Source organism: Microdochium trichocladiopsis (genome assembly GCF_020744255.1).
Source record: "Microdochium trichocladiopsis strain MPI-CAGE-CH-0230 chromosome Unknown B0I36scaffold_7, whole genome shotgun sequence".
NCBI lineage: Eukaryota > Fungi > Ascomycota > Sordariomycetes > Xylariales > Microdochiaceae > Microdochium > Microdochium trichocladiopsis.
The window spans coordinates 252,973-275,729 of NW_025763550.1; the positions used below are offsets into that span (position 1 = coordinate 252,973).

At 57.8% G+C, this 22,757-nt stretch overlaps 7 protein-coding genes across 7 annotated transcripts; 4 read left to right on the top strand and 3 right to left on the bottom strand.

The window, feature by feature from the left end:
* The first annotated feature begins 1,449 nt into the window (after nt 1-1,449).
* B0I36DRAFT_270724 (uncharacterized protein) lies at nt 1,450-5,787 on the top strand. Its single transcript, XM_046151283.1, has 2 exons — nt 1,450-4,493; nt 4,553-5,787. The coding sequence occupies exons 1-2, from the start codon at nt 1,940-1,942 to the stop codon at nt 5,686-5,688; spliced, it is 3,690 nt and encodes a 1,229-aa protein (XP_046010039.1). The 5' UTR covers nt 1,450-1,939; the 3' UTR covers nt 5,689-5,787.
* A 1,082-nt stretch (nt 5,788-6,869) lies between these two features.
* B0I36DRAFT_364477 (uncharacterized protein) lies at nt 6,870-8,276 on the bottom strand (the record flags this gene model as incomplete). Its single annotated transcript, XM_046158970.1, has 2 exons — nt 6,870-8,066; nt 8,136-8,276. The coding sequence occupies 2 exons, from the start codon at nt 8,274-8,276 to the stop codon at nt 6,870-6,872; spliced, it is 1,338 nt and encodes a 445-aa protein (XP_046010040.1).
* Nucleotides 8,277-9,888: 1,612 nt separating this feature from the next.
* Nucleotides 9,889-10,712, top strand: B0I36DRAFT_350808 (uncharacterized protein; the record flags this gene model as incomplete). Its single annotated transcript, XM_046156947.1, has 2 exons — nt 9,889-10,136; nt 10,217-10,712. The coding sequence occupies 2 exons, from the start codon at nt 9,889-9,891 to the stop codon at nt 10,710-10,712; spliced, it is 744 nt and encodes a 247-aa protein (XP_046010041.1).
* Nucleotides 10,713-11,197: 485 nt separating this feature from the next.
* Nucleotides 11,198-13,342, top strand: B0I36DRAFT_432561 (uncharacterized protein; the record flags this gene model as incomplete). The annotated part of the gene is made up of 1 exon (XM_046162634.1): nt 11,198-13,342. A coding segment is annotated over one exon (2,145 nt), but the record flags the coding sequence as incomplete, so codon positions are not given.
* Nucleotides 13,343-13,437: 95 nt separating this feature from the next.
* Nucleotides 13,438-13,754, bottom strand: B0I36DRAFT_326725 (uncharacterized protein; the record flags this gene model as incomplete). Its single annotated transcript, XM_046154368.1, has 1 exon — nt 13,438-13,754. The coding sequence occupies exon 1, from the start codon at nt 13,628-13,630 to the stop codon at nt 13,439-13,441; it is 192 nt and encodes a 63-aa protein (XP_046010043.1). The 5' UTR covers nt 13,631-13,754.
* A 1,588-nt stretch (nt 13,755-15,342) lies between these two features.
* B0I36DRAFT_326731 (uncharacterized protein) lies at nt 15,343-17,395 on the top strand. Its single transcript, XM_046154369.1, has 2 exons — nt 15,343-16,214; nt 16,278-17,395. Exons 1-2 carry the CDS (start codon nt 15,819-15,821, stop codon nt 17,208-17,210), a joined length of 1,329 nt encoding a protein of 442 aa, XP_046010044.1. The 5' UTR covers nt 15,343-15,818; the 3' UTR covers nt 17,211-17,395.
* A 634-nt stretch (nt 17,396-18,029) lies between these two features.
* Nucleotides 18,030-20,221, bottom strand: B0I36DRAFT_326733 (fatty acid desaturase-domain-containing protein). Its single transcript, XM_046154370.1, has one exon. The coding sequence runs from the start codon at nt 19,885-19,887 to the stop codon at nt 18,442-18,444; it is 1,446 nt and encodes a 481-aa protein (XP_046010045.1). The 5' UTR covers nt 19,888-20,221; the 3' UTR covers nt 18,030-18,441.
* Nucleotides 20,222-22,757: the final 2,536 nt, after the last annotated feature.

Here is a 22,757-nt window from a genome sequence, read left to right on the forward strand (position 1 = left end):
AGCTAATTCTCTCCAACACGCGGCTATCTCAGCTACCCGCTGGGATCCGGAAGGATTGGGCCGCCGTGCCGAGAATAAGCTCGCTGCGGCTGGCTCGGTGATTGCACAATCAGACGAGGTGATGCGGCAGCACGTGTCGGGGCCGCTTCTGCCTAGGACGAGTATACACTTAGGGATAGGTCCGGACGAGATGAAACCAAAGGCAGCGCAGTCCTGGCCTCTCAGCTGGCCAAATCTGTCCACCAAGGCAGCTTACGAGGTCGGACGAGCAGTGGGATAGGAGAGATGGAGGTGTTTTGAGGCGAGCTGCCACGCACCACGCTTCTGCAAGGGGCCGCGCCGCCCCCGGCCACTGCCCTCCAACACATGTGTGGGGATGGAGGGGTTCGACCTGCAACACACCCAGGTTGTTCCTACGTGGGCTGGGACCATCTGGTACAATCGATTCAAGAGGGTATTGCCGTGATCGAATCACGGCCGAGAGAAGACCGGAGAGCACGCCCCGGGGGGGGCAAAGGGAGGCTGATTGTGCCCGGCCGTCCACGAGGGCGGGCCGCGGTGGCATACGGCATGCGTCAGCACCCACCAGCAGCTTTCCTATTTCCCTCCCTTGCCAGCCGAGACAAGGTCGACGGGCGGGCAACGATGCGAGGGATCGGAGAGGATCAAGGCCCGCCCCGTGGCTGGCCCACTGAGTGGTTACTACCGCGTAAGTGAAGCCGTGTGCTAGGGCCCCGATGGCATCACCGGGCCAAGGGTGGGTGCCATTGGCTGGCCGTTATCGAGAGGCATCTGTTGGAGTTTGAAACATGCCCACAACAATTTTTGAGAATTGCCTGCAGTAGGACCCTGACCAGGCCAGGTCTCGTGGTTGGAGTTGTCCTGGGGGTTGGGTGAGACGCAGAGTTGCTGGTGGAGGAGAATTTCAGCCGTCGGGCGATTGGAGACTGCGGCCCATCACGGGCGTAGCTTCTTCTGCTACGACAGTCGTGTTTTTTCCGTGACTCTGGGACAGGTTGACAAGTCTCGAGGCTGTGGTTGTGGTTGTGGTTGCGCTGGGGAGAGAGAGTTGCGGACGGCGGGCCGGCTGGGCCAAGACGAGACTGACTGGAGGAGTGGCTGACTGGAGTGTGTGGGCGATCGGGGATGTCCCGTGGGCGGCAGTCTGGAAGGAGCAGCCCCCACCCACACCCATCTGCGCCTGCCTGCTGCCACTGCCAAATCATTCCACCCCCTTCTGCTGCGCACCCCATCCTGCCAATCCTCCCGCCTCGGCCGTGGCTGATCGGGTCAGCATTGGAAAGCCTCAGACAAGGTTGGCAGGGCTACAGGGCCACCACCACACACCACCACCACTCTGGGTACCCGGGCCACTAAACGGACAGCCTCCTGTCCTCGTGCGTACGTGTCGGGGCCAGCCCTTCTTTGCTCCTTTCTGCCATCCCATCACGGCCAGGACCACACCTAGACACTAGCATCACCAGCAGCGTCCACTCCAGTATCGTCAAAGCCGCGCGTGTCGTCGAGCCTCCTGCCGCTTCATACCTTGTTATACACGCCCAGTCCACCTTCAAGTGTGCTTGCTCCACGGCTGCCGGCCACTCACTAGCGTGCCCACACAAAGGCACCCGCAGCGCACCTCCTCCACCCACCTCTCCCACGCACACTTTCTCAGTGGGCCGATTGCTCAACCACCGTCACCACACATTCGCCCAACGTCAACATCACCCGTAGGCTGCACCTTGTCAACAGCATCGAAGCCACCAGTAGTATCTTCATCCCCAGCGCCGCCTCCCCCATGGCAGGGCCGTCATCTCACTTCGGTCCATTCATGTGAACCCCGACATCGCGTCAGCGGCTCTTCTGCTCGAATCTCGCCCGCCTCCATCCGCATCCCGGCGGACGGCTTCCCTCGTGTCCCAGCTCTGCTGCTGTCATCATGTTGCGACGGCCTCCTGCTGAGGGACGGCTAGTCGCCCGACAACCCAAGAAGGCCCTCCTCGTCTGGGCCCTGCTCCTCCCCTGGCTAGCCTCCGTCGACGCCCTCCAGCCGCAGCAAAATCAGCGAAACGCCATCCACCACGAAGCTGCTGCGGTCCGTAATGCCAATAACGTCGGTAGCAATAGCTACAGTCACCATCTCAACAATGCCGCCGATTCTGCAGGTCAGCGCCGGCGGCAGCCGCCCTCGGCCGAGGTTGACCTCCCAGCCGAGCACCTTGCCGCCACCTCAGCCCAGTCACTGCTTGACAACCAGGGCACCCCGACCATCGGCTACAAGAGCACCATAGCCACCGTCCAGCACCGCTACGACGACCCGAACCTCTTAAAACATAACCCTATCCCCGACGATGCGAGCGCCCTCGCAACCACTTTGGCTCCGGCTCCGCCCGTTCGAGCACCATTCCCCTCCAGGCATCTGTCCAGCCTCCTTCCTGGAGGCGGCCTCTCCTCGCTGCACCACTCTGCGCGGAGCCTGGAGGACTGGGAAGTAGAAGATTTCGTTCTTCTGGCGACCGTCGATGGACACCTTCATGCTGTCGACCGCGAGTCCGGCGACGAACGCTGGCATCTCGAGGTCGAGCAGCCAGTAGTGGAGACCATCCACCACAACGCCTCCGCCCACGGCGACGGCGGCCCTGATGACCGCAATCGGCACCCACTCCATGGCAACATCTGGGCTATCGAGCCTACGCGCAACGGCCCCCTCTATGTGTGGACCCAATCTGGGCTCGGCTCGGGTCTCATGAGCACAGGCTTGACTATGAAGCAGCTTGTCGACGACCACGTCCCTTACGCCGTGCCTGATCCACCAGTAGTATATAATGGATACAAGAAGACGACTCTGATCACGCTCGATGCATTCACTGGAAGGGTCCTCAAGTGGTTTGGCCCTGGAAGCCCGCCTCAAGTTGACGATCGCGCCACCTGCTACCGTCCCAACGGCCGCTTTGCTGACGGCGACGAGTGCGTCAGCAGCGGCACAATCACGTTGAGCCGTACCGAGTACATCGTGACCATCGACCACCTCGACAGGTCCGAGCAGATCGCAACCCTCAAGTACACTGAGTGGGGACCCAACAACGCCGACAGTGACCTGCACGAGCAGTACCGCAGGTCACATGGTGAACGCTACATTACGAGCCGGACTGACGGCAAGCTGTACGTCCTGGGCCCGTCTGGCAAATGGTCCATGTCCCTGCAATCGTCCGTGCCTGTCGCCAACGTGTTCGAGATAGCCCGGCCCGAAGACGCCCCTGCCGGGAGCAATCCAGAACTCGTTCTCCTTCCACAACCGACTCCGGACGCCAAGGATGAAGCAACGGCCATAGCACGTAGCAGCAAGGTCTTTTTGAACCAGACCGAGACAGGCAGTTGGTACGCCATGTCTGGCATTGCATACCCTTTGATCCTAGACGCCCCTACTGCCCAATTGAGCCGCTATTCCATGAGGGACATCAATCTGGACCCGAGCAGGCCAAGGCAGGAGCAGATTGCGGAAGCCCTTGTAGGTACGCATGCTCTCGGGCAGAAGACTTCACAGTGGCCAACGCCTGTGCCAGGTCTGCCAGCACCCCCGGAGCAGGAGAAGGAAGGCGAAAAACTCACGGAGCAGGAGGACGTCGGGCAAGTTTCCAGCAAGCTCGCAGAGAACATTTCACACTTCCCCGATATCGTGACGGAGAACATCTTGTCCATCCCTGACTACATGACCCGGAAGGCGACGGACTTCTTCACCAATCCCGTGGTCTTGCTAGTCGGCATGTATTTGCTGTTCACGAAGCGAAGAGACATTGCTCGCTACCTCAAGGGCACAAGCAAGTTCAGCAAAGACTACGATGCCACCATCACCGTTGAGCCCACAGAGGATGCTGGTCAGCAAGTCACAAAGGTTGAAGACAAGCTTGCAGATCCTGGTACTGTCAGGTTAGGAGCCAAGCAGCCAGCAGACCCGGCAATCGACGATGCAAGTGCTTCCGCAGACAAGGCGGCCGCACCAGCTGAGGCTGTTGACACTGTCGCAGCCTCTCTTGAGCAAGCCAAGCAGGATGACAGCCCGGCCGAGCAGGAATCGCCGGCTGGCTCGGAGTCTCCTGAGAAGAAGAAGAAGGCGCATCGTGGCCGTAGGGGTGGCGTAAAGCACCGCAAGGGAGTCAAGAAACAGGACTCGACCGGGTCCAAGGATGGTAATGGCTCGGATGAGCTCAATGACGCTGTGCCTGGCATCCGCAATGTTGGCATGCCCACTAAGATTGAGCCCAACATTACGACCGTCAATAACGACCCAGAGGACGTGAGCGGCCCCATCCTGAGGATCGGCGACATTGAGGTCAACCAAGATGAGCAACTCGGCATGGGCAGCAATGGAACAGTAGTTTTCTCCGGAAAGTTCCATGGCCGTGACGTCGCCGTCAAGCGCATGCTTACCCAGTTCTGGGAGATTGCTACCCAAGAGACGCGCCTGCTGCTCGAAAGTGACAAGCATCCCAATGGTATGTCTTTCGCGATATTCTCCATTCTCTTTTGGGCGCGAACTAACAATTCTCAAAAGTCATTCAATACTTCGCCATGTCCAAAAGCGACAGCTTCCTCTACATTGCACTCGAACTATGCCAGGCGTCCTTGTCTGACGTCGTAGACAGGCCGCACCTGTTCCCCAAATTGGCCCAGGCTGGTGAGATGGATATGCCTCGTGTCCTCCTGCAGATTGCCCATGGACTCAGCTTCCTGCATGATTTGCGTATTGTCCATCGCGATCTCAAACCTCAGAACATCCTTGTGACGATGGGCCGCGACGGCAAGCCGAGACTGCTGGTGTCCGATTTTGGACTCTGCAAGAAGCTCGAGGGTGGACAGTCGTCCTTTGGCGCCACCACGGCCCATGCCGCTGGTACTTCTGGTTGGCGAGCTCCGGAGTTGCTGCTTGACGACGATGCCCGAGACGGCTCGCACTCGATGAGCAGCATCCATAGTGACTCGAGCCAGCTTGTTGGGTCTGACGCCATGACGAGCCGGCGTGCCACACGCGCCATTGACATCTTCAGTCTGGGTCTGGTGTTTTTCTATGTCCTTACCAAGGGCTCTCACCCGTTCGACTGTGGCGATCGGTACATGCGCGAGGTCAACATCAGGAAGGGGCAGTACAACCTAGACCCGTTGGACGTCCTGGGTGATGTTGCCTACGAGGCCAAGGCTTTGATTGACATCATGCTCAGGACGGACCCTCGGGCCCGCCCGACGGCTCGAGAGGTCATGTGCCACCCATTTTTCTGGTCCCCTAAGGAGCGGCTTGCGTTCTTGTGCGACGTGTCGGACCATTTCGAGCTCGAACCCCGTGACCCACCCTCGCCGGCACTGGCACTGCTTGAGACGTATGCGCCCAAGGTCTGCCGCGGGGACTTTCTCAAGATCCTGCCAAAGGAGTTTGTTGACAGCCTGGGCAAGCAGCGCAAGTACACTGGCACTCGGATGCTTGATCTGCTGCGCGCCCTACGGAACAAGCGCTTCCACTATGGCGACATGAACGAGAGTCTGAAGAAGATGGTCGGAGGACTGCCCGAGGGGTACCTTGGGTTCTGGACGATGCGCTTCCCGAATCTGTTAATTGTGTGCTGTGAGGTGATATACCGGCTTGATCTGGAAGGGACTGACACGTTCTGCGAGTACTTTAAGCCCAGGACGCCTTGATTGATGTTTTGTAGCTGTTGTACGACATTGCTTGTGGAGGCTGGATGGTATATATTAGCGTGGTGTAAAAGTTTTGAATAATACAGCGTGTTGGTATCGTCTTTTGTCCAAACCGCAGTCTTTGTCAGTGTTTGCTGTGAATGTGTCCGAGGGGGTTCCTTGTCCAGGGCGGTCTGGAGATGGCCCGTGACTGAAATGACGAGTGTAGCTGTGAAAGCAGTAGAAGCCCACCTGCCAGAAACGTGAGGACGAACGGACGACGACATGCGAGCCCGCTCTCTGCAAAAAGCTTCGGCGACCCACAGTGTCGATCGAGGCTGAGTACCAGGCAATAGAGAGATCCCGGGAGTACCTAATAGATGTGGCTGTTCTGATAGACCGAATCGTGGGCATTCCTTTCCTGCACAAAACTGCATCTTTCGTTTGTCATAAAGTCAAGCAATTCTGCTCTGGCCAGCGAGTCTGGATTAATTAAGCTTAGGTCGACACTATATATATATATATCTATGTTATCATGAAATTTCCAAGGTGCGTAAGTTGATCGTCGGACGAGTTGCGCCAGCGTGGTGAAAATTTTAATGCCAGTGATTGGGAGCTTACGCATTTCGGGAAGAAGACTTTTATTGGGCGGCAGTTATTGGATTTCAACGTGGGGCTTGAATATCCAGGTAGTAAGTACAGCACTGAGGGCTCTCTAGCACTGGTTTCAAGGCAGGTCGGACGCATGGCACCATCTTGGAAATGAAAAGCATAAAACATCTCGAAACTTGATGAGTTCGTAATGTAAAGATACCGTGCTATGAAAGATTCCTTTTCGTGTTGCCTAGGTTTTCAGACGACTTGCGACAACAAAAACAACGAACAGGCAGACTTTTTGTGTGTAATTCTCGAGAGCAAGTTCGGTACAGGCTTGTGGCGCGCGTTGTCGCCAATGGAACACGTTCGTCCTCTTGACTTTGATTTCTCTACGCCTCGACCCGTGGCGGTTGCGATGTGTGTGTGTCAGTATGTGTGTGTGTATGTGTGCGTGTGTACGTGTGTGTGTGTGTGTATGTATGTGTGTGTGTGAGTGTACTTGACACGAGGAGAGTGAGAGTTGGGGAGCTCCTTCCTGCTGCTCTGTGCTTTAAGCCAGCATGGCCCGGCGCTCAAGTATTACTGGTGTCCCAAGGATGATGTGATCAAGGGGAGGAGGAAGAGGATGGTCCGCCCGCGATGGTCACGTTTACCAGGCTGATGTCGTTTACATCGCTTCCGGGCTCGTAGTCCCCAATCGCCCGGCGGCGGCGGCGGCCATAGCCTATTACGTACTTGGGGGAGCCTCTGCGAAACGTGAGCGAAATGGTCTCGCCCGCATCATTAATAGCCGGACACGCGACGTGCCAGTCAGGCATCGCAGTCCCGCCCTGGCAGCCGAACCACCAGTTATTCGCCCAAAGGTTTGGCCAGTTGGAGCCCTGAGCAATGGCGGCGCCCATGATCGTAAAGCTTGTCCCCGGCAGGGCGAGCGGTCCGCCGTGGATGGTGAATGTCATGTTGCCGACAAAGGCAAAGTTGAGCTCGTCCGGGTCGGCCTTGAAGGTGTTCTCGCTGGGCTTGATACGAGACGTCCAGAACTCTGCGACTGGCGCGGTCTTGCTGCGGCCGACGGACCAGAAGATGCTGCCGTCTGGTTCTTGCCAGTGCTTGACGTCTCCGACCCGGTTCCTCCGCTCCGGGTCTTGACCATCGGTGATGGCCATTTCCAGGACTGTAAAGCTGGCGCTTCCAAGCGTGTAGTCTTGTGCAAGCCACGGCAGCCTGAGTACGTTGTCCCGGTAGGTCATGCGTCTGGTGATGACATTGCCAGCTTGGACCAGGGATGGCAGGGGCAAGTCTGTGCGGCTGCCATCCCGCTTGGTGAGCCTTGCGGCGTCTGGCTCGACCTCGGAGTATCCGCCGTCGTCATTGGCATACCATGGATGATCGTGTGACTGCCACGCAGGCTTGGGAGTCTGCCCTTCTGGATCAAGAGGTTGCCCCGCAGGGTCGGCTTGCGGCCGCTTACGCTGCCACCGAGGACCGTGCCGCATCGCCTCAGCTGCAGACTTTGCCGACGCAGGCTCGAGAGACCGCCGCTCAGGAGAGATCGGCAACGACAGAACATCGCCAAGGGTCGGCGGCGGGGAACCAGGGTAGTCAATCTCCCCTTGACTATCGCCAGGCTCCCCCTCAGAGCCGCCAAGGTTCTTATTTCTGTCGAAGTGCTCTCGGAAAACGTCAACTTGCCGCCGAGGATCTTCGAATAGCCCGCTAGTACCGTGCTGTGGCTGCGGCTGCTCTGGGTCCGGCTGCGGCGTCTCAGGAGCGAACTGAATCAAGGGCTCATGGAGAGGCAACTGTGAAGGGCCGAGCTGCTGGCGCTTTGAAAAGGTCTGATCCCACTCATTACGGGAACTCTATCCCACAGGTTTGGCCCCAGGCCCCTCGAATTGGTTGCACGCCGAGTTGGGATCGCAGGCTTGAGCTCGTGCATTTGGCGGTGGCCGGATTGATAGTGCCAGGGTACGGGCGGGGAGAGAAAAGAGTAAGAAGTGTTTAGGCTTCATCTTGTATTGTAAGTCTCTTCAACCTTTTGAGCCCCGGATGTGTTGATGAGTAAGATTGAGATGTATTGGAAGAACGGTGATGAGGGTGCTGATGATTGTACCAACAGTTCAACCGTCGCCCGGAGTCATCGCCCTCTTTATACAACCACTCGTCTGCGAGTTTCACTCTTTCATCACTTGATATTCTACCGCCATTTTTGAATTTTCTCCTTCATCCTTTGACGTCCGGCATCCCCACCTGCGCAAGAATTGCTGCCTGGGTACATCTTGTTTCCTTTCCAAGATGGGGTCTCGGTCGATGTTCTACCGACGTGAGTATCGAATGGCACGTGGTGTTCAAGGTTCAGCCACCACTTGAGCAGTGGCGTCAACCTACAGGTGCTGTAGGGCTGTTTATAGTTTCCGCCACGAACCTCGAGAGTCGCCGAACACAAAGTTCTAGAACTGAGATAGGCGCTGTCAGGGCGGCAACTTACTGGAGCAAGCGCGGGGAGCGGGTCGAGAGCGGTCCAGCACTCTGGGGATGATGGTCTCGGCCGAGATTCTGGAAGCCAAGAGGCTTGCGCAAAAGCCACCCAAACATTCCCGCTTTCCTTCTCACTCAAAAGGCTGAGGCTTTGCTGTGAGAGGCCTTTGGTCAATACTGACTCGCGCACCAGCTACTTGATTCTGGGAGTAGCCCTGCCGAGATTGCCGGCCGATGCAGCAGAGGGCTGTGCCGGTTCAACGCCACGAGCATGTTGTTGCTGGCAGAACCAGGTAGTTGGCGCCACGGAGCGTCAAGTGTTTGAGACATCCGACTGCGCGTGTGATGTCAGAGGCGTCAGGCACCGATGGGATGGTTGACAGGGCAGCTTCAGGTGAACTGGACGTGCTGTATCCTCCCAAGGCCATCATGGGCTTTGGCCCATTGGACAAAGCATGCCCAGATGAATCCAGCCGGTAGACGAGGTTCTGCATTGTGCAAACGCAGGCCCCAGTGACTCCACTTTGCTCCTGCGACGAATGGCGGCCCCACCTGCCCTGAGAGCATCACCACTGACATCTGTCTGGGTTGTGTCTGGCATGCAGCGCTGTGCATCGCCCTGGAAGGCCGAGATTTGTCCGGAGAGTGTGGTTTGAGGTGCATAAAGGGCCAAGTCGCCTGGTCTGTGTCGCTGTTGTTGTTATTGTGGCCAGCAAGAGCCGCTGTGCAAGGCAAGCCCTAAGCGGGAACGAGGCGCCATTATGCATACATTGCGCTCTATCTGGCATTCCAGTAGTGCTTCCGGGCGTCGTGACACGCAGGCGAACTCTGGTTTACGCACGACGAGAGGGCAGTTGCGTGCTGGGTGATCTGGTCTGGACCCAAAGACTGACGTGAATGGACGTGTAAGTGAAAGTGGATGCCCCACCCTCTTTCCCCAGATTCTGGATTGGGAGATATAGATGGAGAGGGGCGGGTTGCGTTGCCTTACCAGGAACGTCCAAGGTAGCGCCAGGGGGCTGCAGCCCTTGGCAGGGACCCCTGTTTGCTCTTTCCATTACAGCCAGCCAGGAACAGCCTTGAACAATTGCGAAGAAGAAGCAACTTTGACAACCTACCCGTGAAGAATGAGGTAGGTTGTGTCCCATGCGTCAGCCTCCAAGTCTTCAGTCCCTGATTTGCTTCTTCCACTCCATCGCCTATCTCGATAGACGTGCATCTGGCATAGTGAGATTAATGGGAGGATGTGCATCCTGGTGGCTCATGTCGTGCTGGCAATGGTTCCCAAGACCTGGTCGGCAGCTCGACTCGGGCCTTGCAGCTCCATCGGAACAACCTTGGAATCCCGGTGCAGGTACCATAAGTCTAAGCGTAGTTGTTTCCGAGATCCCCAGGTAGGCCCTCTGACAAAGTGACGGATCGCAGCGCATCGTTCCTGGAGTCACCCGGGACGGCGTTGTCGATGTGCCAAAAGCAACCATGCCCCGTCGTCCCCCTGGCCCAGCAAGACCACGAAGGTTCGCAAGCGCGCGTTCTGGCATGGCCGACCCGGCACCTGCTGCGCAAAGGGAGCATCGCCCAAAGCTCAAAAGAAAGACCTGCCTGGTGCATCAAAGTATCGCGCCTTCTCGCGCGTGGTGTTTTGGCGTTTCCTCCCCTCCTCCTCCTCCTCCTCCTCCTCCTCCTGCACGCCCGCACCCTTGCGCATGTCGTCGTCACTGCCGTCGCATCGCCATCCGACCACAACCAACACCACCACCACTACCACAGAGACTCGGATTCAGAAAAAGCTTCACAAGCACTTGCGACATTCTGTCGTCCGGCATTGCGCAGCGCAATTGTCGTCCACTCCTTTGACCAGTTTGCCATCCCCGTCCCTCCTCGCGCCCGTCGCATCGCCTGCAGATAAGCCTCCTCCACCTGCTGGCCTGGCGCAATCCACTCCTCGACCGTCCGCGATGGCCTCATAGCCCGCGGCAAGCACCAGCATCTGCTCTCGTAAAGACAATCATCGATGCTGCGATCCTCGTCGCTCTTCCATTCCACGAATCTTCTGCGCGCACTCTCCAAGGCCATTATCCAACGCTGCGCTTTCAATTCTCCCATTGTCCCGTTCAGCTGCCCAACGATTCGCCCGCTGGCCATTTCTTTCACCCACGGCTCACCAACATATTCCCCGACAGAGACCAGGAGGGAACGCACCCAAATTCACAGGCGCAATTTGTCGCATCCTTCTTCTTCTTCTTTCTCTACTTGGCGCCTACTTGGTGCGTCCGTCAGCGCACCCTTCCATTTCATTCATAAATCACAACCAACAAGGCACACATCTGTCGCATACGACAGTATAATGGTCATGGTCGGCGGACTGTCGCAGCCATAATCCTCGTATAACTACACGTCTTTCTCCTGCCTACCGACAGTGCCCACTTCCACGGAAAGGCCCCGAGCAGCCACAATGGCGGCAAACTCGCACTTCGCGGCGCCATCGCTGAGCATGGCCGTATCTGTTCGAGTGGAAGTTTTCGACTCCAGAGAGTCGGCGTCCAAGAGGAGTGCCAAACCCATGGCCAAGTTCCGCATGCGTACCCCGGCATCGACAACCTTCGAGACCTTGGGCGCATCTGTTGCAGAACGATACTTGAAGGAGTCTGCCGGCACCATCAAGACCCTACCCCGGGTCGTCTGTATTGTCGACAAGGAGGACTGCACATTCGATGTGGATGACAACATAGACGCCATAATACCCAATGAAGCGATTAGGATTGTCCTGGACCGTACGCCCCAGCAGCAGCAGCATCAGCATCAGCATCATGAATCTCCACCTACGCAAGTCTCTGCACCTCAGCCTGTTTCGGGTCCTCGTATTGCCAGCAGGGCAGCACCGACTTCGCCCACCCGTCAACTGGGACATGCTGCAAGCTCAGATGTGACCACGGAGGCTTCTGCACAGTTTCAGATTCATCCACCGTTGTCCGCTGGCCGGAAGCCTGCTCTTTTGAGCCAGAGGCAGGGAATTCTGTCGAACGCAGGAACGAAAGCTCAGGTCGCTCCCACCAAAGCAAAGCCTTCCACTGCGTCTTTAGTCATCACGCCAAACGCTCGCTCTACAGTTCCCATCACGAGTTCTGGCTGTCAGCACAAAGATACACGTGATGCGCAAGCACAAAGCGTCACCTCAGCATCCAGGAAGCGGGATCCATACGACATCGACTCGGACAGCGATGCCAACGACCCGCCTTCTCATGGGACATCCTGGGTGAGTACTCGAAAGCAGGGCGGTGCCATGGTGGCAGGCGGACGAGGCAGAACCCCGTCATCCTATCGCCGGCCCGACAAAGTGGTGAACGCGCCTGACAGCGCGGAAAGAGCCGCTACATTGGCGAGTGTTTCGGCTTCCCATACATCGCAACCTCTACTTCCGAGCGCTGTTTTTAGGCCGTCTGAGAACTACAACGACTCGCCGAGAGGCCCTGTGGCAAACCAGGTCTCGAACGCTTTGTCACAAGCACAGCTTCAAAATGATGGAGAAGGGCCGCGATCTACGACCATTTGCCACACTGATCAACCGACAGGACCTCATACCGAATCGACCGCCTCGGGCATGCGGCTCCGTAGCAGCGTGATCCTGCAGCATGCCGAAGTTGCTTCTGTTGCAGATTCGATGTCGGACGGCGAAAACTCGCTCGTCGAACGCACACGGGCCACGGCAGAACCTTCACTGCGGTCGCTGCAGAAGCGGGCTTACCACACAGTCAATGAACATATCGAAATTGTCGACGGCCCTGACAATCCGGACAGGCAGACACTGCCCACGCCGATCCTTCTCAAGAACTCCAAGGGTGTCTTTCCCGTCTATAGGAAAGGCGAAGCGCCATCTCTTGCTTCTGAGGGTGCCTCTGGCACAGAAACGAGGAGCAGTAATGTCATGAACGCCACCAAGCATGTGTTGACGCAGAGCTCCCCAGGGATGCCAACGCGCTCAAACTCTGCGAGCCACCGTGCCACAGCTACAGGCGAAGCTCCAAAAGTCACAAAGCCACTCAGCACCATTCCCGTCATAGACATCGAGACCGAGTTTGCAGGTTTCGAAGAACTGTCCGACTTTGAGATCCGGCCGACCGCCCGCCCAATCATGTCTGAGCCACATCATCGGACGAGGACACCCTCACGCTCCAGCATGAAGCAACCACGGACCGTTGCAAACACGCACGAATTTCAGTCGTCCAACCATCCAAGATCGTCACCTCTCGAGAGCAAGCAAAGAAGATTATCACTGTCTCGAAGGACCAAACAGGCTCCAAGTCCTCGACGAACGGCGCTCTCTCCTCCCAAACGTGGCACTAATAACAGAGCAAGCCGCGAGCACTTCGGAGATGCTGCCAAAAAGGCCACTCCAAAAACCATTACTAAACCGGCGGCGTCAAAGCCTGTCAATCCTCCAAGTTCGGCAAGCAGCGGCATCAGCGGCGATACGATCCGGCGGTGGCTCGCTTCCAGGAAGCCAAAAAGTCCAGTGGTCCCTCCGGCAAAGGAGCCTCCGTCGACTGTGAGGCCAGTCATGGCGCAAGCAGCCGTTCGACAGCTGAAGTCCATGGCGGAGGTCAAGCTGAAGCCGAAACGTAGGTGTGCGAGCTCTCTGTGGAACCGGCAGTGCTAACAAGGCCACAGCGAAGCAAAGCACCATTCCGTCGTCGTTTTACGCCGACAGCGACGAAGACGATTCGTCAGAATCATCGGCCCCTGGTGACGAATACACTCCGCGCGGAGCTCGTGCCTCGACTGTGCTTCCCAGAGGCCCCAACTCTCCCCAGAAGCCCCAGTCCAGCAGAGCCAGCTCGCGCAGATCTTCATTCTCAAGCCACCGGTCCACCACGAAACGGGGTCTCATTCCATCATCACCCTTCTATCCAGTCGACAGTCTCGCCGTTGAGGCACCGAAGGACAACGAATCAGAGGGTGTGCAGCATTTTGGCCGTGGTTACTCCAAGAGAGTGCGGCAGATATTCTCGGACGCGTCAGAGTCATCAGGAGGCGATGCAGAAGTTATCGAAATGCCCAACCTTCCCGTCGAGAAATGCACCGCGCCGGCTGAGCCTTTGGAGGTAAGCACCGCGGAGCGTGTAGCCAATATCTCACCTCGCGAGCATGTGGTGGTACCTTCCGTTTCTTCGCCGCCCGACATGCAAGCTGAGGCCACAGACATCGCAAAACCATCATCGCATCCCAAGTGGCGGCCGTGGTGGCATCCATGGGGCTGGATCAACCGATACGAGACGGTGTTCCTGCCTGGCGGCGTTATTGGCAACGGCCCGTTCGAGGGCTATGAGCTCTTCAACGAGAAAGCCGGTGTCTACATCTCTGGTTGTGAGCCTCCGACTGAGAATCTCCTTGCTGCCGAGGATCTTGTCTGCAAGAAAGACGAGTTTCGATTGAGGTGCAGGCGTGAACGCCGCCGCGAGCGTCGGCTGCGAGGTGACTTCGTCAGACACGAAGACGATGGCTATGATAGTCCCGCGGAGCTGGCACGCGAGTTTGACAAAGACGAAGATCTGTCTGTTGGCCCAGATATATCTATGTCTCTGGAGATTTCGAACAGCGTAGACAGTGGCTCTGATCTGGACACAGATGACGGAGACTCTCCACCCAGTGAGTCAAGGATGGAAGCAGAGACACTGTATCTGGCTTCGGGTGACAACAAGCTCGATATGCAAGGCTCAGTGCCAGACGGCGGCAGTGACAATGTCTCTGAAGTTTTTGACCTTCCCCGTGGCGTGTCACCAAGCTCTTCAGGTGTTTCCAGGATAGACCAGGACGCAGCAAAAGGGGCTGGCGATGCGGGTCTCGACGAGAGCTTGGAGACGACCCATATGTCCGACGAGAGAGTGGCTGAGCGGATCGTACGCATGGAGCGAACTCGGCAATACGCTCTCACTGGCGAGGCGTCGTCTCAAGAGTCTGCGTCCACATCGATCAACGACCCGGTCCAGCTCAAGGATCTGGCCAGAGAGTCAGTGGCGACATCTGCGCATTCAACCACGACTTCGGTGCTGATTGCGCGGCAGTTGAGCTGTGTCAGCTCTCCGCCCTCTAACCAGGAGTTGACACTTATCCTGAGCTCTAGCCCTTCGAAGCTTTACCGAGATCACACTGTTCACACAAGTGGAGAGGATCCATCAGAGAGTAGCTCCGACTCCAGCTCGAGCATCCCGGCCAGGCTCCTGTCTCCCACTGTCCCAGGACAACACAAGATGGTAGTGGAGGTGCCGCAAACACCGGTAAAAGCTGCCGAGGTGCCACACCACGATGACGCCTCGGGCGTGCATTCCTCTACAAATGTGCCCAATTTGACGGAGTCGACGACGGAAAAGCTCAACCTCATTGAGACAACACTTACGGAACCAGCGGAGGATCCTGATGCTGTGCGTGGAACAAGGACTTGTCCAAGTAGTGATTACAAAGATCTAACCAAGCACGTTGAACCCCAGACCCCGTCCGGGCTCGTTGTCGAGATCCCAGCTCTGTCACAGGAGCAGCGAGCCGAATATTCAGACCCCGGGCCAAGGAAGGTCTCTACTCCGCGCCAGCCACGGAGCTTTGGCGACATCAATCGGGCAGAAAACGACGTAAGTCTACGCAAACATACCAGCACCCCTATCGTCATCGATGACGATGATGATGATGATGATGATATTAGCTATGTGCTTCGTACATCGCCCAAATGGCTGAACAATGGTCTACAGACACACTCACCCCTACTATCTTTACCACGACTGACAGGCGAGGATGATTCTGAACACGAAGCCGAGGCTCCCTCCCCAACGATCGCCGCTCAAGCGCGACGGCGCGTCACATTTGGGGATGATGTGTCCGATGAACCTGTGGAAGACTGGAGCCGGTCGCCCCATGTCCCAGAATCACCAACGATCTCGCGGGGCACACGCAAGAACCTCGTCGCCAAGGGAAGCCTGAAGAGGACATCGCCCGCTAAGGGCAAGCCAGCGAAGCCCAAGAGAATACCCGTTGTTTCTTTCACGATATCTGACGACGAGGAAGACTCGGTTGCATCTGTCGACGGGATGCCCAATGTCGTCGAGCGTGGCACGCCAATCGAGATTAAAGATTCCGATGAACATCTTGTGGCTGGGCGTGGTGCTTTATCGACGACGACGCAAATTCTGCCGCCCAACCGCCCCTCTTTCAACCAGGCTGCTCTTTCAGATCGGCGGCCATATGCATCGCAGCCTGTACCGTCTGCATACGCAAGACCGCGGATTGTCACTCCGATCCCACCACCTGTGATTCCCACCAGCAGCACTTCCTCTGTGTACCTGAGCCGGCCGAATGTCATTGAGATCGAGAGCTCGGTGTCGTCTGACTCTAAGGAGGACAGCGACGTCGTGGTGATCTCCAAGTCAGAGGCAATTGCACCGATGCAGGCCAGCCCTCCGCCAGAGCTGCCGCCTTTGATCCCAGTAAGTTATACGAGATGCAACGGATTCTATGTGGATAGAAAGTCCAATGCTGATGTTTTCTAGCTTGAGGTGAAAGCAGCAGCACCGTCTCCCCTCTCATCTCCCTCACCAGCACCGGCACAGGGGCAACACATGACTCAAGATAATCGCGAACTTGAAAGTCGTGACGACGAGCCACAAGAGAAGCATTGTGACTCACCAGAGCACTACAACGAGCCACTCCTTCCTCCCGCGGCGTCGAGCTTCGGGCAAAAAGAGCCGCAAGTGGCTACAGAACCCCAGCCAGCTCAGCAAAGCCCCGAGCCAACAAGGAAGAAGGCCAAGCGAGGTAAAAAGCGGCGGAGATCCAGCATGTTCGCGGAGCAGGCGGCCCCGGACGTCAGCGTTGGCGTCGGCGTCCGGCTCGATCGCGCCATGATCATGGCGCGTAAACAGTTCCTCTCATCGCTCTCACGCTTCCACGGGCAGAGAGCGGTGAGCGACCAGGCAGTGTACAGAGCCGAGCACCACGGCCTGAGCAAGAAGGCGCAGAAGAAACGGCGCAGGTCTAGTCAGCAGCAAGAGCCTCTTGGAGGTTCGTTCCATCTGGCAGGCAATACGTCCTCCCTGGCCCGTGGCGAGAAACGGCGGCATCACGATGATGCTGATGAGGGCCAAGACGACGGCATCAATGGACGAATCACGCCCGCTGCTGACACGAGCTATTTCTGCACGCGCACCATGCTCGCCGATGCTGCCGCACAGCTGGCCAGCAGCCACTCGCCGCACAAGCTGAAGAACAAGAAGCGCAAGCTGAGCCACGACGACGACGACTACGACGACGCCAGTGTTCAAGATGATGCAAAGTTCAGCATCACACGAGGAAACGGCCTGCCGCCACAGTCGTCATCCTCGGCCACGAACAACAACAACAACATCCCGAGCAGCAGCCACCCGTCGCTGATCTCGCCGCCGACGACCTCGCGACCGTCTAGTGCTGGGTCGCGCGGGGTATAGCTTGAAACGGTTTTTTCCCCTTGCATTTCAAGGAGGTGATGAGTGTGGGGGGGTTTCCGCTGGCACGGCTAAGCGTCTTTTTGGCAAACGCCTGCGACAGGCAGTTGTTGGTTGTCTGGCAATCGCTCTGTTTGGATGGTACCACAGAGATTCAAAACGAGGTTTTGTTGCAAAGAGCGGCGTCCTTTTTTTTTTTTTTTTTTTGTCGACTTCTTCCTTTATTTAGCCTGTGTCTTAGTCTCGGCGCGGTGTTTGTACTCTCAGATTCCCCTTTTGTTTGACTTCTTCCTGGTCAGTTGAAAAAAGAATTACTCCAGTTCTCAGCTTGTAAGCATCACACAGCGTAACTGGACCGAGTCAACATGAGCACGTGGCTCCACTACCTTCTCGAGTATAATATCCGGACTGGTGGGCTATGTGGGTGTGTGTGTGTGTGACAGATAGAGAGAGAGAGAGAGAGAGAGAGAACTTCGAGGTATTTTGTAGAAAGGTCGTCCCTGTGTAAAAAGCTCGTGCGCATTGAGGGCCTTACCTCAATTCTCACGCATCCAACCCAAAACCCATTGTCATGAATCCAGACACTTGATGCAACAACCCGCGCGAACACCTTTTTCACTTATTCGCCAGGCGGAGAACACCAGCCCGAGCGAAATGGGTGGTGTGCGCTGACGCCAGCTGCTCACCCTCTTGTGTGTGTGTGTGTGTCTCTCTCTCTCTCTGTCTATCTCTCACATCAGCAGTCAGCAAATGTGGAAGTTTAAAAGTCAACGCGAGGCAAGGCCACGCTCGGCCACGTCTCACTCAAAGCCACATAGCTTAGATTGACAAATATCCTGGCTTCAGCTATCCACAGACAGACAAATTCACACGGCGCATGAAAGGACATCCTTTGAGTGGTCTGTAGACGTTTCTTAACTTCATTATTTCCATTTGTCTCTCTGTCTTAAAACAGCTAGTCTTTGGTATCGTGTCTATCCATTTTTGATCCCGCGGTGACAGTCTGTGTGAACTCAATCGCAAGCGACGAAAAGTACTGCTCTAGTTTATCGCATGAATAGAATATCAACATGTCCCGCTGCGCAATCTCGCATTCTGGTTCAAACGTTCAAACCACTACCCACAGGTGACTTCGGCCCTGCACAGACGGCTGCCAGCTCTTGGATTAAGCCGTCGCATGTAGGCAAAGGTCCCCCACGTTGCTTTTCCATCGTCCCAAACTCGAAGAACAATTTTACTGGGTGGGGGGAGCGAGCTGGAGAGGCTTGGTGCCGACGCCGTTGGAGTTGCGGAAGAAGAGGACGCCCTTGCCCTCGCCCTTGGCGCCCTCGCTGGGCTCGACCCACTGGCAGACGCGGGCGTTCTTCCAGAGAGAGGCGAGGAAGCCGAGAGAGCCACCCTTGGTGTCGGCGCGGTAGTGCTTGCCCATGACCTTCTTGATGCCCTCGGTGGCCTCGTCGGCGTTGTAGAATGGGATGGTCGAGACGTAGTGGTGGAGGACGTGGGTCTCGATAATGCCGTGGAGGAGCTGACGACCGATGAAACCAAACTCGCGGTCGATGGTGGCAGCGGCGCCGCGGACGTAGTTCCAGGCCTCGGGGGTGTAGTGGGGCAGGGTCGGGTCGGTGTGCTGGAGGAAGGTGATGGCAACGAGCCAGTGGTTGACCCACAAGTAAGGGATAAAGTACCAGACGAGCATGTTCTTCCAGCCGTAGGTGTTGCCGAGGTAGGCGAGGACGGAGGCGGTGATGGCAATGCCAATGTCGCTGAGAACAATGAGCTTGGCGTCCTTGGCCTCATAGAGGGGGCTGCTGGGGTTGTAGTGGTTGACGCCACGGAGGAAACCGTTGGCCTTGCCCTTGCCGCGGCCCTCGCGCTGGCGTTCGTGGTAGTTGTGGCCAGTGACGTTGGTCAGGAGGTAGTTGGGCCAGCCGATGAGCTGCTGGCCGACCAGGTGGATCAGAGTGGCAATGGGCGTCTCCTCGCACAGCTCGTTGAGCTCGTGGACCATCTTGCCGATGCGGCTGGCGCGCTCCTGGCGGGTCTTGGGGACAAAGACCATGTCACGCTCCATGTGGCCAGTGGCCTTGTGGTGCTTGCCGTGGGAGATCTTCCACGAAAAGTACGGGACGAGGAGAGCCGAGTGGCAGATCCAGCCGACGGTGTCGTTGAGGACCTTGGAAGGGCTGAAGGACTGGTGGCCGCACTCGTGGGCCATGACCCAAAGGCCGGTGCCAAAGAGACCCTGGAGGAAAGTGTAGACGGCCCAGCCGGCGACACGAGCCGGGTAGGCGGGGACGTTCTCGGGGGTGAGGTAGGTGTGGAAGAGGTAGAAGGTGGTGGCGAGGAGGGCAATGTCGCGAGCGACGTAGTAAAGGCCCTTTGCGGCGGAGCGCTCGAAGCAGTGCTTGGGGATGGCGTCGTGGAGCTGCTTGATGGTGAAGTCGGGGACCTCGAACTCGTTGCCGTGAAGATCGAGGAGGACGCCCATGGGCTTTGCCTCACCCTCCATCTCAGACATGGAGGAGAGCGAGGTCGACGAGGCAGAGGGCCGGGGCGAGTCCATTGGGGAGCCGGAGGCGGTGGCCGGGGCAGAGGCGTCAGTGTCGACGGTGGTCGAGGTGGCGGTGCGGCGCATGGCCTGGCGCGACGAGACGCCAGAGCTTGTGGCGGGAGCCATGACGGGTGGTGGTGGTGAGGGGAGGAAGACTCTGCCGCAGAGAATCAGAAGAGAGAGACAGAGAGATGATGGCCTCACAGGGTGTCGAGTGCCTGGCCTTGGGTGAGGAGAGGACGAGGAGGGGAAGAGAGAGAGAGTGGGAGGAGGGGCCAAGCAGCAGAGATCGAGTCGAGGCGGTAGAGGTTATAAGGATCTGGACGGGAGAGGGACGCTAGACCGGGGCGTAGGTTTGGCTTGCTCGGCTTGGCAGGTGGCCGTGTGCGTGTGCGTGGGTGTGAGAGTGTCTCGTCTTCTCTCTCTTTTTTTTTTCTCTTTCCTCACCTGCATTCTTTGTCTGGCGGCCCCAAGGTCTCTCTGTCTGTCTGGGCAGGCAGGTACAATGGAGGGAAGGTGGGCGGTACCTGGCCCACGGACTGAGGGTCCAGCAGTGGGCTAGCCAGCTGGGGCGAAGTGCGGGCTGTCATTGGCGGGGAGGCGCCTGTCTGGCCCCAAAGCAGTAACCGCAGGCCAGGGGCAGCCCCGGCCCTCGCTGGCCCGGAGGTCGCCTGGGGGCCGCCCCTGAAGTACCTATACCGTCCGTACCTGCACCCGCACTGCACACTCTGCACCTGCCTTAGCCTGGCCCTGCATCGAGACAGACTGTTGGGCTGCTCCTGCTGCTGCTGCTCCTCTCCCGACTTCCCCCGCCCGTTCGCTCACTCACACACACTCGCCCACCCATTGACTCGTGGCGCCATCCGCTGGCCGATCATCACATGTTGCGACCGCTCTCCTTCCCACCCAGCCCAGAGCCAACCACCCGAGGCCATCCATCATATGCCCCTTGTGCGTGTCATCACGACCTCCTCCTCCTCCTCTTCCATATCCTCTCTGTGGTGTATGCTCCCCAATAACCTGACGGGGGCTGGAAGCACTCTCTGGTGGGTGAACCACTGACTGAGACTGGCCATCACCGCCTCCCCCCTCGCCTCAGACATTGGGCAAGCTGATGACCATCCGGATTCGCTGATAGGGGATGCAGGATTCCCAGCCCTAGCGCTGCCAGTGGACCAGCCCGCTCGCCTATGCAAGACCACGACTCTTCACGACGCGGCGTCCTGGGCGGCATTCCCACACCGCCCTGGCCACCTCGAGCGCTGGGCTCTGGTCTGGGTCTGCTCCCCCGCTCCGCCACTCGACGGTCAGTGCCGTGATCATCGTTTCGTGCCAGCCTGCCCATCCAGAGCTCTCCTCCCCGGTCTGCCGCAGACTGCAGTTGCCTCTTCCAGACCCGCCGGCCCCAACTCCTCCTGCGCTGAGGCTTCTCGGCACATCCAGCTCCATCTCGGCCTCGCTCCTGGCCATGAGCAGCTGTGCCGGCTGCCGCCGCGGTCTGACCGACGAGACGATGGGACAGTCCCCTTGTCTACTCTCGGCAGACCAGATGCTGACTTGGGCACACGAGAGCTCTCGCAGGGCAGTGAGTGACTAGCCAGCATTCCAGAAGGACGGACCCCGACCGTCTCGAAACACTTTTCTGTGGAGCCCAGTTATGCCGTGCCACGAGGTGCCGTGGCCAACCCCAGGCTCCGCGGACGGATGGAGATCCACTCCGGCCGCTGTGAAGACCAACGCCCGACGGCGCCTCCCTTTCTGCGACACGGCTGGGTAAAGACGAGCATCTGCATTGCTGGCCTGGCACTAGCAGACTGATGCGTCTGGTTAGTCCGGCCGCCAAGCAGAGCAGCGAGTGTCTCTCCCACGGGTGCCCAGCCAGCCACTCTCGCGGCGGGAGAAGTGAGACATGGGGGCATGGGCCCGAAGCTGGATACAAAGGTTCTGGCTATCCCCCATGCGTTGCGTCTCTCGTCATACGATGGACGGTCAGACAGGACTTGCCATTCCTGCGTTTGGCTGGAGGACGGCCCTGGCTGGGTTGCCAGCCAAGCTTAAGCATGAGCTAATCAACCATACAGCACTGCCGGCTCTGTCACATGGGAAAAGGGAGCTGGTTGGTGAAGGGCGGCACTGGTGACGTGCATTGGGCCACCACCCTCGCAGCCAGGCAGCCCGTCACATGCGCCAGAAGGGGCATCGATGGGCCGAGGGCACTGTACGGCAGTGCTGGCAGAGTGTTTTGTCTTGGTTGGTCTCTCGTGTGCCACCGCCGTCGTTGATTTTCTGTTGGGGATCAATTGTTGGGGGGAGACCGGGGCCCTTCCCCCGGGCGCCTTGGCGCTGGGTCCTCCCAGATCGGGAAGCGGCGTCCACTCGTTGGCCACACCCAGAAAACCCTGGACCCTGCCATGCCCTGCTGCGGGGCCTCTCCTGTCTCTGAGGTTTCTGAGCAGCATCGATTACCCCACATTCTACTTAACCATTGTATCAACCAGAGAACTCTGATACCATGGTTTTGCCACTCCACCACGGTGCAGAGAACCTGTCTTGCACTCTGATATCCGCACCCACCCGCTCTGTCCAATTGCCATCTTGTTCCCAGAGATTTTCCAGGAGAGGTGTCTGGGTGTGTGTCTGTGTGTCTCTGTACGCAGTATGTAATATGCCATCAGCCGGAAACAGTCAGCGCTTGTCGTGAGACTGAGCCTCGACACACGCGTGCAGTTCTGCTCGGCTCTTTGACAACCAACCCCACAGCTCATTTTTTGCACATGTCAAATCCCTAGGACACTCTGGATGTTAGCCCCAAAATAGCAATTGTCCAGTTTCACGTCGTCTGTTGCCCGTCAAAGTGGACACAGACAGGGCTGCTGCCAGCTGGGCACATCGCCTACTCTGTAATCTGCAACACCATAATTACCAACCAGTCCTGTTTCTCTCGTGCTACAAGCAAGCGAGGCAAGGTCCGCTACCATAGGCACGATCCTTGTCCA